Genomic DNA, 17,779 nt, shown 5'->3' with positions numbered 1-17,779 from the left:
TTGCAGCTGCTGGCCACTAGTGGAGACTGGGACCCAGAAGTGAGCACTGCCCTCCTGAGCAGGCAGCAGGCCGTGTCCGACACTGACCTCTACCAGGAGCCTCATCTCTTCTGACTGGACTCTGCGCGGTGCACAGCCCAGGTTCTTTGTAAATAATTTATTTCAAGCAAAACATGGAGCTCTTGTTGTGCTAAAAAGTGGATTACGAATCTCCTTGATTGCTTTAGTGGGGAAGAGGAACCAATTATTTAAAATCTGCGTCGGCCCCGAGTCACTCAGTGTCTGTAGGAAAATAAACTGCTGGTCCCAGAGAGGAGGCCTGAAAGGCTCCATGAGCCACGCACTGAGCCCACCTCCACTTCCCAGCAGAGCAACGCCCTCCTGCCCTTCCAGCACACGAGTCGGGGGCAGTGTGGGGGCTCTTAGGGGAGTGGGCAAGCTGTGCCAGCAGGTCTGGTGTGAGGAACTATTAAAACTGTCTTTAAACCCCATTTACCGCCTGGTGAGTCCAGGTGCTGGTGAGCCCTCAGGTGGGCTCAGGCTTCACGGCCTGACCCTCCGTGGTCCCGGGTGGGGGCTGCAGGGGCAGGGCCTTGTCCTGGGTCTGCGTCAGTGGGTGGACCATGGACATATGCACGTTGAGGTTGTGTGCCTTCTCGAAGCGCCGGCCACACTGGTCACAGGCGAAGTCCAGCTCGGTCTCAGCCTTGTGTTTGGTCATGTGGTACTTGAGGGACGCCCGCTGCCGGCACTGGAACCCACAGACTTCACACCTGGGGAACAGGGGCAGGTGAGCAAGGGCATGGGAGCCAGTGTGTCTGCGAGGAGGCACCCAGCCCACACTTACTGCAGAGGCTTGGCTCCTGAGTGGCGCATCTGGTGGACAAGAAGGTGCTTCCGCTGCTTGAAGGTCTGTCCACACTCGTCACAAATGTAGTTCCGCACCTCTAAGGACCAGAGATGGAATGAGCACAGGCACCAAAAATGCCCAACTTAAGCCCTTTCTTAGTAGAGGCCTCCAAATTGCTGGAAGATTTACCTGGCTGGGACTTCCTCTTCACCAATTGTGTACATATGAAGCCTGTTTTCTTAAAGATAAACTTTAGAAGACCTCCATTCTTAGAGGAAGCCAAATCAATAAGGTTTCATAGATTATGGATCCCAGCTACTGCTGTCTAGAAACCATCCCCATATTGGGGGTACCCACAATGGGGTACCCCCTTTGGAAAGCAATTTCTTTCACTCTTGAAGGGAAAGCTGAACGATCAGACCCTGCACCACTGATTGTACGCCTGAATGGGCACCTAGGGCAGTGGCTACATGCCTCCCTGGTGTCACTGCACGCACCACCTGCTCCTCTACAGACACTGAAACACCAGGTCAGTCCACTCAGCGTATAATCGATCTTCGTTTGTGTTTTGGAAAACCTGCTAATGGCTGTGACGTTTGGTGTCTGGACTGAGATGCACAGTTTGAAGACCCAACCTAAGGGAAGCACTGTGTCAGGAGACATATACAAGAACACTCCGGGCAAAACAAAAGAAAACGATTTCACCCGGAAAGCCAGAAGTAAACGTGCTCCAAAAGTAAAATGAACGAATCTGAGTGAAAAAGGAAATCATAAGCCCTTCTATAGTAAAGCATTTTTACAAAGTTCAAAACAAGCAGAACTACTGCTTAGGGACAGATTTAGATGTAACAAATGTATCTTTTAAGTGGGAGAAATGCCAATGCAGGAGACCTGCCTTCTACTAGGCAGAAGCAGCAACGATGTGGATCAGGCATGGGTGTGGTTCTTGTTTTTCCTAGCATGTGTCCTATGGGTCATGTCATTAAAACTGGAAGGGGAGGGGCTGGCCCGGGCCGTAGTAAAGTTTGCGCACTCCACTTCTGCCGCCTGGGGTTCACAGGTGCTGATCCCAGGCGCAGACCTAGCACCACCAGTCAAGCCATGCTGTAGAAGCATCCCACATAAAGTAGAGGAAGATGGGCACAGATGTTAGCTCAACAATCTTCATCAAGCAAGAAGAGGAAGATGGGCAACAGATGTTAGCTCAAGGCCAATCTTCCTCACCAAAAAAAAAAAACAAACACGGAGAGGGAAATCATAAGCTTGTGATGAAAAGTAATGTGTATGCAGAGAAAAATATCAGAGGAGGAAACCTGCAAGTGCTGATGGTGGCAGTGTTTGAGGGCGCTTACTATCTGGGCTTTTCTTATTTTTCACAATTTCTACACAAAATGCACATGCATTTCTCTTATAATCCAAAAAGCATAAAAGAAATGTCATTTTGTTAAAGTAATGATAAAAACACCACAGTAAACTTGCAGAAAGGTACCAGGATTTTTTTGCTGCCAGTTCCATACCACTTATGCACGACCCACGAGGCCCCAAGATGCCTGGGCCTCCTGGAAGGGTGCCAGCCGCCGTGAGCCTCCTGGGGGCCTGTGTAGGTGAGAGCATGGGAGAACAGGGCACTCACCTGTGTGGATGAGCTTCACATGGCGCTGCAGGTAGCGGTCAATCATGAACACCTTGTTGCAGCCAGGGTGGGGACAGGGCCTCTCTCGGACTTCCTCATGGTGCTCCTTTATGTGCTTCTGCAGAAGGGACAGCGAGACCCTGAGCGCCTCAGCCTGGACAGTGCCCCACCTCATCACCCAGCACGTGCCTCCTCCCACGGGATCCAACCATCCCTCCCTCAGCAAGAGACAGGTGTTTCCCCAAAAGCAAAGGGCTGAGGGAGCCTCCTGCCACGGACCACGCCGCTGACAATGGCTCTTCGAGTCTCCATCCACCCACTCACCCTGCCACGGGTCCATCACCCACACCCTGAAGATGACCCCGGGCCCACGGGATCACCTCACCTTCATGCCGTCAGCTCCTCGGTACACAGCCGTGCAGCCCTGATAAGGGCACTTGTAGATGGTGGGCAGCTCCTCCCTGCAAGGCAGAGCACAGGTGGAGCTGCCACCCCGCCAGGCAGTGCAGCCCCACACCCAGCCCCTCACCTTTCACAGCGCAGCTTTTTCTTCCATCCTGGTTTGGGTCCAGGTTTCTTTCGAATTTTTGGTTCTTCAGGCTTCTTAGCTTCTTTGCTTTCACTCTTCTTACCAGAGACTCTGAGGAAAAGAAATGATGTAGACTCAGTGATGTTTCTGATCTCCATTTGCATAAGTTTCTCGTTTTTCTCATGCTTCTCTACCTTCAAGTAGGAGAGGCTTCCGTGGCTAACCGGCCTCAGTCTCCATGCTAACTGGCTGCCCTTCCAACTGACCCTCAGCTGCCACAGCAAGAACTCGGGGCAGGGCAGAGACCTGAACTCCCAGCTGGGAAGGGCAGGGCACAGGGCCGTGGGCCACACTGGCTGTGGGAGTGGGTTTTCAAGACAGAAGCTTTACTCCCTGTTGCAAACATCAAAAGCACACACTTTTTGGAGATGTCATGGAAAAGGGAGGAGGGAAGCTTTAGGGGTCAGTCCCTCTGCCAAAACCACCACAAAGCTAGAAAGCCAGCACAATCAACTACTGGAACTCTGGCACCTGCTGGGAGACTCACAGCAACCAGGGAGGCCTGAAGGGAGAAGCGCCGTCTCCAGGAAGAGCTGCGTGCTCCACCAGCTGCCTGCACACTGGCACCAGGTGCGCAGTGGGGCCTCGTCCTCCAAAAATATGGGGTTGTGCATTTGAGTCCATCTGGCAGGTCTCGGAGGGACCAACCCAAACACAGCAACATCCCCCTTAGTGTCTATTGAAGATTTAAAGAGTCATGCACACTTGTTTCTTTTTTGGATCCAGACATTTAAGGAAATCTGTCAGGAACAGAAGGGAACTTCTAGGGCCATACATGACAAGCCCACAGCTAACATCATTCTCAATAGTGAAAGACCAAAAGTTTTTCCTCTCAGATCGTGAAGAAGACAAAGATGCCCATTCTCACCACTGTTACTCAACATAGTACCGGGAGTCCTAGCTAGAGCAAGTAAGCAGGAAAAAGAAATGAGAGGCATCAAATTAGCAAGGAGGGAAAACTACCTCTCCTCACAGATAACATAATCTTATATGTAGAAAATCCTAAAGAATCCACACACAAGAAAATAAAATTCAGCAAAGTTGCAGGGTACAAAATCAACACACAAAAACCAGTTCTTTTTCTAAACACTAACAATGAACAATCCAAAAAGGAACTTAAGAAAACAATTCCTTTGCAGTAGAATCAAAACAAATAAAATATTTAGGAATAAACTTAACCAAGAAGGTGAAAGACTTGTACACTGAGAACTATAAAACACTGCTGAGAGAGATGGAAGGAGACGTAAATGAGTGGGAGGACATCCCGTGTCTGCGGGGGCAAGACAATGTACGCTGGCGAAGCCTCCCCAAAGCATCTACGGACTCTCCCTAGCAAAATCTCAATGGTATTGTTTGCAGAAATAGAAAAAAATATCCTAAATTTCACATAGAATTTCAAGGGACACTGAATAGCCAAACAATTCTGAAAGACAACAAAGCTGGAAGATTCACACTTCCTGATTCCAAAATTTACTACAAAGCTACAGTAATCAGAACAGTGTGGTACTGGCATAAAGACAGACAGACAGACCAACTGAATAGAAATGAGAGACCAGAGATAAACCCTGACAAATACAATCAAGTGATTTTTGACACAAGGTGCCAACAGTCTCTTCAACAAAAGGTGCTGGGACAACAGGACATCCACATGCAAAAGAATGAAGTTGGATCTCTACCTAACACCATATACAAAAATTAACTCAAATGGACCAAAGACCTAAATCTAAGAGCCAAAACTATAAAACTTTTAGAAGCAAGCATAGGGGTAAATCTTCATAACCTGGATTTGGCAATGGTGTCTTAAATATGACACCAAAAGCATAGGCAACAAAAGTAAAAATAGGTAAACTGGACTTCAGAGTTAAAAAATTTTGTGCACCTAAGGAGAGTATCAAGAGTGAAAAAGATAACCCATTGAGTGGGAGAAAATGTATCCTATAACTCCACAGCAAAAAGACAACCTAATTAAAAAACTGGCAAAGGACTTGAATAGACATTTCTCCAAAGAAGGTACAAGCGCATGAAAAGATGCGCAATATCGCTCATCGTTATGGAACTGCAAATCAAAATGACAGCGAGGATAGCACTTCACACCCGTTAGGATGACTATTTTAAAAAAAAAGGATAATGACAATGTTGATGAGAATGTGGAGAAATCAGAACCCTTGTGCACTACTGGTGGGAATGTAAAATGGTCCAGCTGCTGTGGAAAACTATATGGCAGTTCCTCAAAAAATTAAATATAGAATTACCATATGATCCAACGATTCTACTTCTGGTTTTATACCCAAAGAACTGAAAACGAGGACTCAAGCAGATACCTATACATCAGTGTTCATAGCATCATTCACAATAGCCAAAAGGTGGAAAGAACCCAAAACGACAGATGAATGGATGAATGCATCAACAAATTGTGGTTTGTCCATACAATAAAATATTATTCAGCCACAGAAAGAAATCAAGTTCTGATACATGCTACAACATGGATGAATCTCAAAAACATTAGGCTCAGTGAAAGAGGCCAGTCACACAAGGACAAACACTGCATAATCCCGTTTCTATGAGGTCCTCAGAATGGGCACCTAGATACGTGGTTGCCAGGGCCTGGGGGGAGGGACAGGTCATTGCTTAATGGGTACAGAGTTTCTGTTTGTAATGATGAAAAATTTGCAAATAGTGGTGAAGGTTGCGCAACACTGTGAATGTACTTAACGCCAATGAATTATACACTTCAAAAGGATACATTTTATATTTTACTACAATTAAAAAAACATTACAAATAATCATCTTCCTTCTTAAAGAGTACATTAAAAAGAACCTTTCTGCTGATGACAGTTTCTCCTCCTCCTCTCCTGTCTCTCTAATTGTTCTTCAAAACTTGGCCATGTGTCCCCTCGCCACCTCCACCCTCTCCTGGGGGGCGTGGGCACCCATCAGAGCTGCACTGTGACCAGTGATGTGCTGTTTCCCTCCCACACTAGACAGCAGGTCTCTTGAGAGCAGGAGCTTCAGAGAGCCCATGGGTTTAAGAGGTGAGTCCTTGAAGCGTGTGGGGCTGGGGTCCTTGTGCGTGGGAGGGCAGTGCTTGCAACGCCTGACTCTGCTGCTCGGCTTTCCTTTCCTTGCCCTCGGTCGCTCAGGCTCGTGGTGCTCACTTCTCGCTGGAGCCACGGTGCCCTAATTAATACATGACTAAGTCTCCTTGTTTGTGCCAGCTGAGGACCCAGACAGACACGTCTGCCAGAACAAAGTCACACGGGCCAGGGCTGCTCAGAGGCCCTGTCCTAGGTTCCCAGCTGTGACTCACACTGTAGCACCTGAGGAACCAAGTGGCTGCCAGGCTGGAGTGTCTCTGTTGGCACAGGGCTGAGCCCAGAGCCTCGGCCTGCCCGCTGCTGCCTGACCCCCGCCCTGCAAGGCCCAGCTTCCACTAAAATAACCTGTTTCACTACAGGCCTCAGGAAACTTCTCTGACATGTCCTCATCCCACCACATGGATCTGTGGGCACTCCTGGGGTCCTCATGGAGACACAGTGAGTGAAGCCCCGTGGGTGCTGTCCCCACCTCAGCAGTAGAGGCATGGGTGAGCAGACCCTCTTCCTCCTGAGCCTGTCTCTGTCCTCCCCGAAGACCAGTGGCCCCAGGCCTGCTGGGCAGTAAGCCATAAAGATGTGGACTCTGGGCCATGCCCTGGGATTCACGCTCAGCTCTGGAGTTCACCAAATGGGGAGCAGGGCCTTTCTGTGGCAGCCCTGGGCTGCACTCAAGCTGTGCTTCCTGAAAACAGACCTGGTCTCCCCAACCTGGCATGGAGGCGTGGAGGGCAGGACCCACCTGACACTCCCTCTTGGCCCTGGCCGGCTTTCTGTCCATTCTGAGACTGACAGGGTGGACACTGGAGTGGTGAGGCTCAGGGAAGGACTGGCAGAGGCAAGGCAAGGAGCTCCCAGAATGAGGCTGGGTCACGTCCACAGGGCTCCTGCCACCCTCACACAGCCATCTGCCGCCTCATGATGTGGCACTGAGGCCAGGTCCCAGTGCTGAACCGGCAAAGGCCTCTTGGCTCACTCAGAAGCCACACTGCCCTGGGCTTGGGAGGTCAGATCAAAGAGAAGCAAAAGGTGTGTGAGCCTCCATTTCCTGTCCCACTGCTTCTGCACGCAGACGGCACGCAGCAGATGCAGGTTCCAGGTTACCCATCGGATTCCCCGCCCAGAGCCCATGTGCTCGCAGCAGGACTGTCCCCTTACTTCTTTTCTGGGTACGGCTCAAAGGACTCATCCGAGGACGGGGTAGTTTGCTTCTTGTCATTTTCGTCTTCACTCAGGAAATCTCTAGGAAAGAAGAGAGAACTTTTAGCAAAGCCTTGGGGTGGGTGACAGATCAAATAAGACTTCCTGTCTAAAGACACCAAATGGATCCCCATATTTCATGGTTTAGTTCTCCTGAAAAGGTCTTAAGAAATCTAAAATCCCCAAATCTCTGACTGCATCTCCTAACGGAAGGGTGAGCCAGGGTCACGGAAGTCCAACAAGCTGACGATCCCTATAATCAGTCTCCTCACACCTGGACCTCAAACTCTAAGGGCCTCTCTACAGGGACCCCAGGCAGGATGTGAAGACCCTCACAGGAGGTGGGCTTCTCAGTAAGTGGACTTTTAGAATGTCACCTCCCCCCTGTAATTGTAAGCACCTGTCAAGCTAACAGGTCAGCTGCCAGCCATTTCAAAGGTCACAAAGGCCAGAAATAGCTCTGTGCATCTGTGACCTTCACCCTAAAATATGGAGCATTATTCAGTCTCTGGTGGACAGCAGAGAGAGCCAGGCTGGCACCTGTCCAGAAAGAGAAAGGCCTGAGGCTGGCTGGTGGCCTGCAGGACAGCTTGCGACCATTCCTGGTCCAGGGGTGTTTCTAACACACACACTTGGGCTCCCCCAGCACCTCGGTCATTCGTCATTGGCACTCCACTGGAGTTGCGCCAAAAAGCACGGTGTCCTTCTACTTGTTTGGACAAGGGTGCATCTGCGTTCCAGCCACAGCTCATGGGGTAGGGTGGAAAGGATGTGAAGGCCAGCTGGCGTGTGGCCACCACCCCAAGTGGTTCTCAGCTTAGAGGCAGGGGGTGGCCCCAGGAGCGAACACTCCCTGATGGTGCCCCTTCCGGTTTGGCCTCCTGCACAGAGCCTCTGCCCCAAGTCACACTTATGTCATGATAAAGCGCCAGAGGCTGGCTCTCTGTTCTACTAACATCTGGGGTTGACACAAAAATAAGGCCTTGAGGGAGGAGACAAGTCAGCAGCAGCAAAGGCCTGACCGCAGGACCGTCTTCACAGTCATTCCACACCACCCCAGCTGTCCTCCCCTTGTAGCTGCGTTAGGTCTGGGGTACCTTCTGGGACCCAGGAAGCCCCCAGTCAGGAACAAGAGGCCTAGAAGCACCCCTAGCCACTCCTCTCCTCCCAACCGAAAGAGCGAGGGAGGGTCCCGGACAGACATGGGCAGTGTGCCCCTAGGACGGTGGAGTTTGGTTTTCCAAGGAGAAATTTTAGGCTATTTAAACCCACTCTTCTCTCACCCCTCAGAAAGGTCACTGAACTCGTCTTTTACCCGATCATCCGAGGTTGAAGACGGAACCTGCTTCTCACCCAACTGCCCTGAGAAACAAAGAACAAGGCCCCTGTTACCAACACACAGCGCAGGCAGTGAGACCCGGCAGGGAGGCGTGCGTCTGTCTGACATCCCTTACAGAGGAGCCTGTGGTCCTCCAATCTCAAATCCCACACACTTTCTGGCCCCATCCCCCACAAGGTCCTGCACAGCCAAGCCTGCTCAGCCACCCCCCTGTCCAGCACAGGCACAGGCAGCGCCAAGCATCAAAAACCCACAGTCATCATCACAAGCCCAGCCCCTCCCCAGAGATCAGACCTAGGCCTTGCAGGGTGGGATGACTCGTACTTTGGGGGTGTTTGGGGACATCTGAAGAAAAACCATGCTTATCAAAGTGTTGCATGCACACGGTTTAAAGAGCCAAGCAGTTCTAAGAATGCTGTGACACAATTCCTCTGTCCCCTCCGGGCATTTGTTCCTCTCTCTCTGAACCATGCGGGTAGCTGCACTCTGAAAGTACCACTGGGGACTTGCACAGAGGAGCAGCCGGCACCCACATGGAGACAGGTGCATACGTGGAGGCTGAGAGAAGCAGGTGGGAAGCCAGCCTGGCCCTCCTCACACGATGTCCATGAGCAGCTGCACCCAACTCACAGCACTGAGGGACTGGGCCCCAAACAAGGGCCCTTGTTTTCCCTCAGCCAGTCAGCAGACGAGCCCGTCCCCATTGGTTCCTCTGGGGTGTCACCAGGGTGCTGGCTGAGGCCCAGGGAATGACCTGCAGCTGGCCCAAAACAGCCTGAATTGCCAGCCATCCTCTCCCCCAACAACCCACAACAAGGGCCCCATTCTCTCTCCCTCGGCCCCTGGCCCCAGGCAGGCTTACAGGAAAGGCCGGAGAGCAGATGAGCCTGCCTTTACAGAAACTGCTGAAACAAGGTCCTTGGCCCCTCCCTGCTGTCAGACGCCCATGGGGAGGCGCTGAAGCCAGCTCCCCATCATTTCTCCCGGTGCCTCTGCACACGACACAACCACTGTCCACAACAGTGCAGACATCCACTTCCTGCTGAAGGCCCTGCCTGGCTCAGGATTAGGAATCCTGGTCCAACAGCCCAGAGGAGCCTACCTGGGGCCCCACTCACGGGGAGGCTTGGCTGAGGTGGGGGTCCTGGCCCAGGCCCCACAGGGTTGCCATCCAAAGGAGGCTGGGCTGTGTCCACGCTGGGCAGCGTCTCGGTCTCGGCCCCGGCCATGGTCACTCTGCCCTGGGAGCTCTGAGGGGCAGCCCCAGTGGGGTTGGACCCTCGATGCTGGGTGAGCCACGGGGCCGTCTCCTTGTCCCACGTCCACTTGACCGCCAATGCGCTGTCCAGCAAGAGGGCCCCGCAGCTGGTGTCGGTGTCCATGGTGTAGTCATGGCCTTGGTCACAGCCCCACACAGCCTGGATGATACCGCAGTACTCGGAGGACAGCGTCCTCTGGAGGCTGGGCAGGGCCCCACAGCTGGCTGCATGTCCATGCACCCACCCTACCAAGCCACGCAGGCCCTGGGGGCTCGAAGTGATCAGGTCCACTGAGGAAAAGCATAGAGACACCAGCCCCGTAGCTGGTCAGCACCCAGCCCACCGAGAGCCCCCCCACAAACCACACACTGGGGGCGCACTCACCCAGACACGCTCCCTCCTCTGCCCCTGCTGGGGGCTGGGCACCGACCCTGCAAAGGATTGGCATGGCCGTGAGTGGGGCCAGGCCGCCAGCAGGACCCCCAGGCTCACCACACTCCTTTCACAGGCCGCTTCTCCCACATGCGGGCAGACCCTTCTCTTATACTCAGAGCCCTTTGTGGCCCTCACCTCCCGGTCCATCTCCCTCACAACAGTCGCACTGATGCTTACACACAGCTGCTGCACCGGACACAATGGTCTCCCCACTGCACAGATCCCCATCAGGCACTCTGTGCCTAGAAGAGCCCCAGGACACGGGTGCTTAGCCCCTGCACGCCCCAGAATCAAGGAGGGAGTGCCTACTTTGCATAAGGCTTCCGATGGCCCGTCGGGGAGACGTTTACTCTCTGCAGGAAGGACTTGAGGAGGCCATGGCACTGGTAGAACTGAGCGTGGCAGTTCTTGCAGACAAACTGAGACAGAGCTGGATCCTGGTGGACTGCCACCCCTAGCAGGCGCTGGAAGTCCCTGATGAAAACACGCTCCCCTGGGGGTGGTCTCTCTGAGCTCTCCCCAGATGCCCTGCCAGAGATGCTGCGGAGACTCCGTGAGGAGAACTTCCCGTGGCAGAGGCGACAGTGCCCCATGGCAAGGGCCCGGCCTGTTCCTGGGCAAGCACAGGAGATATTAAGTCAGTGGGGAGGCTGCTTGATGCACTGGGCATGCAAGACACAAGCTCTAGGAGGAGAGCAACGTGGCCCCAGGGGAGCTGAGGCCCACGCTTCACCAGCCTCCCAAGACACACTCCTTAAACACAAGCCCATGTCTGGGCCAAAGACAGGGTTTTGGCTCTGGGCTCCCAGCTGAACAGACAGCTTTTTGGAAGATGTGACCAATGGAGGGTCTTCTGGAATTCTAAATACCCCCACAACAAGGCCAGCATTACCCTGATACCAAAACTAGACAAGGACATTACAAGAACAGAAAAGTACACGCCAATATCCTTGACGAACACAGATGCAAAAATCCTCACAAAACATTAGCAAACCAAATTCAACAATACATTAAGAAGATCACATGCCACGATACAGTGGGATTAATTCCAGGGTTGCAAGGATGGTTCAACATCCGCAAATCAATCAACGTGATACACCAGATTAACAAAATGAAGGATAAAAGTCATTTGATCATCTCAATAGATGCAGAAAAGGTATCTGACAAAATTCAACATCCAGTCATGATAAAAACTGAACAAAGTGAATACAGACAGAATGGACCTCAGCATAACAAAAAGGCCATATGTGACAAGCCTACTGCTAACATTGTACTCAATAGTGAAAAGCTGAAAATTTGTCCTCTGAGATCAGAACAAGACAAGGATGCCCGCTCTTCCCACTTTTATTCAAGATAGCACTGGAAGTCCTACCCAGAGCAATTAGGCAAGAAAAGGAAATAAAAAGCATCCAAATCAGAAAGAAAGGAGTCAAACTGTCTCTATTTGCAGATGACGTGACGTTACACAGTCTTGCATCACTCAACAACAGGGAAACGTTCTGAGAATTGCGTTGCTGGGCGATTTCAAATATTGTGTATCTAAGCAAATCTAAACACAGGAAAGGTACAATAAAAATACCATGTAAATGATAAGCCAGGGTACACCTGTACAGGGCACTTACCATGCACGGAGCTTGCTGCACTGGAAGTCACTCTGGGTGAGTCAGTGAGTGAGTGGGGAGTAAATGTGAAGGCCCACGACATTACGGGACACCACTGCACACTTTATAAACACTGTCCACTTGGGCTACACTACATTTATAAAAACACATTTTTCTTTCTTCAGTAAGAAATTAGCCTGAGCGTACTGTAACTTTTTTTACTTTATAAACTTTAATTTTTTTAACTTTTTGACTCTTTTGTAATAACTCTTGGCTTAAAACACAAACACATTGTACAGCTATATAAAAATATTTTCTTTCTTTATACCCTTATTCTATAATCTTTTTCTATTAAAAATTTTTTTATTTTTACTTTTTAAACTTTTTTGTTAAAAACGAAGACACAACACACACGTTAGCCTAGGCCCACACAGGGTCTGGACCATCAATATCACTGTCATCCACTTCCACCTCTTGTCCCCCGGAAGGTCTTCAGGGCAGTAACGTGCCTGGAGCTGCCATCTCCTACGATAACAATGCCTTCTTCTGGAACCTCCTGCAGGACCTGCCTGGGCTCTTCTTGAGGAGGTTTCACTCTTTTCAGAAATACGTCCTTGGCGGTTTGCCTGGTTTGTTTCTTTTTTTCATTAAAGATTTGCTTGCAAGCAGGTAATGCACCATGAACATTTCTCTCTATTAGAGAAAACCTTTTGGTATTGAAGTCCGTGTTTTCAAACTTTTTAAGGAGCTTGCTGAGGCCTACAAAAGCTTCTGCTAAAGCCTTCCCTGAGAATTTTCTTGGGGGTTCTTTTTGTTCTCCTGCAGTTTCCTTTTCTCTCGCCTCTTCTTCGGCTATGAGTTCCTGTTCCAGTCCCAACAACTCCTCATGAGTCACTTCCTCAGGAACCCCCTCTAGGAGCCCCTCAGTGTCGTCCTCATTCACACGCAGGGTAAAAGCTGTTTGCCACCTCAGCCACAGCCTTGTGGATTTCTGCAACCTCCTCATCCTCGGCAAACCCTTTGAAGTCATGGACGAACCTCTTGAGGGTCTTCTTCCAGATGCATTAGGCAATAGGAATTTTTCAGTTCTATTATAATCTTATGGGACCACCATCGTGTATGCGGTCTGTCATTGACCAAAGTGTCATTATGCAGTGCATGACTGTACATAGAAAACTCTAAAGACTCCACCAAAAAACTGTTAGAATAAACTAATTCAGTAAAGTTGCAGAATACAAAAATCAATATACAAAAACCTCTTGTGTTTCTATACACTTAAGAATTAAAAAACAATCCCATTTACAAGTGCATCAAAAAAATAGGGTCTGGCCCGGTAGTGCAGCAGTTAAGTTCGCACGTTCTGCTTCTCGGTGGCCCAGGGTTCGCCGGTTCAGATCCCGGTGTGGACACAGCACCGCTTGGCAAAAGCCATCCTGTGGCAGGCATCCCACGTATAAAGTAGATGAAGATAGGCACGGATGTTAGCTCAGGGCCAGGCTTTCTCAGCAAAAAGAGGAGGACTGGCAGTAGTTAGCTCAGGGCTAATCTTCCTCAAAAAAAAATAAAAAAATAAAATAAGGGGTGGCCCCGTGGCTGAGTGGTTAAGTTTGAGCACTCCATTTCGGTGGCCTGGGGTTTCCCCAGTTCGGATCCTGGGCACAGACCTAGCAGCACTCATCAAGCCATGCTGAGGCAACATCCCACATAGCACAAGCAGAAGGACCCACAACTAGATTACACAACTATGTACTGGGGGGCTTTGGGGAAAAGAAGAAGAAGCAAAAAAGATTGGCAACAGATGTTAGCTCAGGTGCCAATCTTTAAAAAAGTAAAATAAAATAAAATAAAATACCTAGGAATTAACTTAACCAAGGAGGTGAAAGACTTGTACACTGAAAACTATAAGTCATTAGTAAAAGAAATTGAAGATGCAAATAAATGGAAATATATCCTGTGCTCCTGGATTGGAAGAATTAATTAATATTCTTAAAATGTCCATACTACCTAAAATTACCTACAGATTCAATGCACTCTCTATCAAAATTCCAATGGCACTTTTCACAGAAATAGAACAATCTTAAAATTTATATGGAACTACAAAAGATGCTGAACACCCAAAACAATCTTGAGAAAGAAAAATAAAGTTAGAGGCATAACGCTTCCTGATTTTAAACTATATTACAAAGTTATAGTAATCAAAACAGTATGGTACCGACATGAAAACAGACACATAGATCAATGGAACAGAATAGAGAGCCCAGAAATAAGCCCATGCAAATGTGGTCAATTAATTCATGACAAAGGAGCCAGGAATACACAATGGTGAAAGGACAGTCTCTTCAATAAACTGGCGTTGGGAAAACTGGACAGCCACATGCAAAAAAAGGAAACTGGACCACTATCTTACAGCACACACAAAAACCATCAAAAACAGATTAAAGACTTAAAAGACCTGAAACCATACAACTAGAAGAAAACAAAGGCAGTAAGCTCCTTGACATTGGTCTTGCAATGATTTTTTGGATTTGACACCAAAAGTAAAGGCAACAAAAATAAATAAGTGGGACTACATCAAACTAAAAAGCTTCTGCACAGCAAAGGAAACCATCAACAAAACGAAAAGGCAACCTACTATATGGGAGAAAATATTTGAAGTCACATATCTGATAAGGGGTTAATACCCAAAATATATAAAGAAGTCATACAACTTAATAGCCAAAACGCAAACAATCTGATTAAAAAATTGGCAGAAGATCTGAATAGACATTTTTCCAGAGGAGAAATACAGATGGCCAACAGGTACATGAAAACATACTCAACATCACTAATCATCAGGGAATCCAAACCACAATAAGCCATCACTTCACACTTGTCAGAATGGCTGTTATCAAAAAGACAAGAGATAAAGTGTTGGGGGCTGGCCGTGGCCGAGTGGTTAAATTCGTGGGCTCCGCTTCAGCGGCCCAGGGTTTCACTGGTTCAGATCCTGGATGCAGACATGGCACCACTCATCAGGCCATGCTGAGGCGGCCTCCCACACAGCAGAGCCAGAAGGACCTACATCTAGAATATACAACTATGTACTGGGGGGCTTTGAGGAGAATAATAAAAAAGAAAACAAAAGATTGACAACAGATTCTAGCTCAGATGCCAATCTTAAAAAAAAAAAAAAAATGATACAGTGTTGGTGATCTGGAGAAAAGGGAACCCTTGTGCACTGTTGGTGGGACTGTTACTTGGTGCAGCCACTATGAAAAACAGTATGGAGCCTCCTCAAAAAAAAAAAACTAACAGGAGCCAGCCCCAAGTCATAGTGGTTAAGTTTGTCACGCTCTGCTTGGGCAGCCTGGGTTCGCAGGTTTGGATACCAGGCACAGACCTTAACCATTTGTCAGCCATGCTGTGGCGGTGACCCACACGTAAAGTGGAGGAAGATTGGCATAGATGTCACCTCAGGGCTAATCTTCCTTAAGCCAAAAAAGAGGAAGATTGGCAACAGATCTTCACTCAGGGATAGCCTTCCTCAGCAAAAAAACCCACAGAACTACCATATAGTCCAGCAGTTCCATTTTGGGGAATATATCCAAAGGAAATGAAAACACCATGTCCAAAATATATCTGCAGTTCCATGTTCATTACAGCGTTATTTACAATGACCAAGACACGGCAACAACCTAAGTGTCTACTGATGGATAAAGGAAACGTACTATGTATATCTATGTACACACACAATGGAATATTATTCAGTCATAAAAAAGAAGGAAATCTTGCCTTTTGCGACAACATAGATGGACATTAACAGCATTGTGTTAAGTGAAATAAGTCATACAGAGAAAGACAAATCCTGTATGATCTCACTTATATGTGAAATCTAAAAAAATGAAAAACATGGAACTAATAGATACAAGGAATAAACTGGTGGTTACCAGAGGTGGGGGTAGGGGTGGGTGAAACGGGCGAAGGTGGTCAAAAGGTACAAATTTCCCACCATAAAATAAGTAAGTCCTGGGGACGTAACGTCCATGGTGACTACAGTCAATAACACCGTATTGGGTATTTGAAGTTGCCACGACAGTAGATCTTAAAAGTTCTCATCACAAGAAAACACTAGTCTGTAACTGGTGACGGATGTTAAGTAGGCTGGGGGACCGTGACACAACACATACAAATACCCCATCAAAATGCTGGACACCTGAAACTAACAGAACGTTACATGTCAACTAGATCTCAAAATTTTTTTTTCCGAAAGAAATACATCTAAAAGACATTCTTAAGTACACAGCTAACGCCTTCTACAGCTCTGGAAACTTTTCTTCCTCACCCCATCCTCCTAAGGCCAGAAGGGCCGCAGGGTGGCTCTGCCTCCCTGGGCCTCCCATGTGCCAGGTGCAGACAGTGCCCCTCCCTCTCCGCCCCAGGAGGAAGCCGGGGTGCAGGGCAAAGGCACCCAGGAAGGCAAGGTGCTCGTTCACCACCAGCACCGCCCAGCTGGGGACCGAGCACTCTGACACTGAACCCACTTCGTTCTGTCTTAATGACAGGAGGCTGAGGCCCACAGAGGTTAGGCAGTTATCTCAAGGCTACAGAGCACAGGGCCTGCCCAACTGCAAAACTTGAGCACTAATTACTGAACGAGCCTGGAGTCGGCCGAAAGGGTCAGCCGTCTTGCCAAACAGCACAGCGCAGGCCGCCACGGATGCCAGGCAGCGGCCGCTCTCACCCGCTTCCGGCGGGAGGCCTGGTCTGCTTCCAGGGAACCTGAGGGTGCTGAGGGCGAGAAGAGGCCCTGGGCACAGGGTCACTGGGGGAACCGGTGGTCACTAGTAGTCACCGGGGATGCAGTGGTCACCGGGGAATGTGGTGGTCACTGGGGGACCTAGGGGACGCGGTGGTCACCGGGGACGCTGGTGGTCACTGGTGATCACCGGGGGAACTGGTTGTCACTTGCGGTCACTGGAGACGTGGTGGTCACCGGGGAATCTGGTGGTCACCAATAGACACGATGGTCAATGGGGGACCTGGGGGATGCGGTAGTCATTGTGGTCACCAGGGGACGCAGTGGTCACTCGTGATCACCGGGGGACGCGGTGGTCATCGGGCAACTGGTGGTCACCGGCGGGACTGGTGGTCACTGTGGTCCCCGTGGACGCGGCGCTCGCCGCCGCCGCCCCGCCCCGCCGGGGCCGCCCCGCCGGACCCACCTGCCTCGTCGGCGCCGTCCTCGCCCGCGTCCCTGCAGGCCCGCGCCGGGCCCCACCCCAGCCGCGCAGCCACCAAGGCCGCCGCCTCGTCCACGCTCGGCCCGCCGCGGGCGGGGCGGCCCCGGGCCCGGCCGCCGCCACCGCCCGAGCCCCCGCGCTGCCCCGCCGCCCCAGGCGACAGGAAGCGGCCGAGCCGGTCCCGCTTCATGGCGGCGGCCGCGGATACAGCCCGCCCCGGCGCTCCGCCCCGCTCGGCCTGGGTCGGCTCAGCTCGGCCCCGCTCGGCTCCACTCGGCCCTGCTCGGCCCCGCTTGACTCCTCTCAGCCCGGCCCGCTTCGGCTCTGCTCGGCTCGGCCGGGCCCCGCTCGGCCCCACTCGACCCGGCTCGGCTCCGCTCGGCCCCGCTCGGCTCAGCTCGGTTACACTCGGCCTCGCTCGGCTCGCTGGGCCTGGCCACTCGGCCCAGCTAGGTCCTGCTCGGTCCAGAGCCTTTCGTCCGTTCCGCTGGACTGTGCTCGCTCATTTCCGCTCAGCTCCGCTGTTCGGCTCCGCTCGGCTCACTGGAATTGGAGCAGGGTG

General features: G+C 50.6%; 2 protein-coding genes across 20 annotated transcripts in view; one reads left to right on the top strand and one right to left on the bottom strand.

The window, feature by feature from the left end:
• Positions 1-143, top strand: part of FANCA (FA complementation group A) — a 57,046-nt gene extending 56,903 nt beyond the window's left edge. For all 18 annotated transcript variants that reach the window (XR_011498987.1, XM_070500352.1, XM_014836536.3 and 15 more), the window contains one exon: positions 7-143. Coding sequence is in view for 17 of the 18 variants with exons in the window: in XM_070500352.1 (XP_070356453.1) it covers positions 7-114 (108 nt within the window). In the remaining variant the exon portion in view is untranslated. The remainder of the gene's footprint in view (positions 1-6) is intronic.
• ZNF276 (zinc finger protein 276) lies at positions 143-17,718 on the bottom strand. 2 transcript variants are annotated; one of them, XM_044761101.2, is made up of 11 exons: positions 17,200-17,718; positions 10,707-11,010; positions 10,347-10,393; positions 9,806-10,252; positions 8,648-8,726; positions 7,323-7,406; positions 3,013-3,123; positions 2,869-2,944; positions 2,484-2,601; positions 848-947; positions 143-773 (listed from the first exon to the last, which is right to left on the bottom strand). In XM_044761101.2, the coding sequence occupies exons 1-11, from the start codon at positions 17,405-17,407 to the stop codon at positions 527-529; spliced, it is 1,821 nt and encodes a 606-aa protein (XP_044617036.2). In that variant the 5' UTR covers positions 17,408-17,718; the 3' UTR covers positions 143-526. The 2 variants fall into 2 exon arrangements, with proteins under 2 accessions (XP_044617036.2, XP_070356463.1); XM_070500362.1 differs by lacking the exon at positions 17,200-17,718 and adding an exon at positions 12,020-12,221.
• Positions 17,719-17,779: the final 61 nt, after the last annotated feature.

Source organism: Equus asinus, chromosome 28, assembly GCF_041296235.1.
Source record: "Equus asinus isolate D_3611 breed Donkey chromosome 28, EquAss-T2T_v2, whole genome shotgun sequence".
Taxonomy (NCBI): domain Eukaryota; kingdom Metazoa; phylum Chordata; class Mammalia; order Perissodactyla; family Equidae; genus Equus; species Equus asinus.
Note: the sequence above shows the minus strand (reverse complement) of the source record. Positions and strands in the feature narration are given on the sequence as shown.

Bases quoted from the DNA above. Each gene is read 5' to 3' on its own strand.
- ZNF276 (XM_044761101.2), bottom strand. From the start codon at position 17,407: ATGAAGCGGGACCGGCTCGGCCGCTTCCTGTCGCCTGGGGCGGCGGGG. The intron at 8,727-9,805 runs GTAGGCTCCTCT...TTTGTTTCTCAG, and splicing joins CCCCGTGAGTGGGGCCCCAG to GGCAGTTGGGTGAGAAGCAG. The intron at 948-2,483 runs GTGAGTGCCCTG...TCTGGTCCTTAG, and splicing joins TGTGAAGCTCATCCACACAG to AGGTGCGGAACTACATTTGT.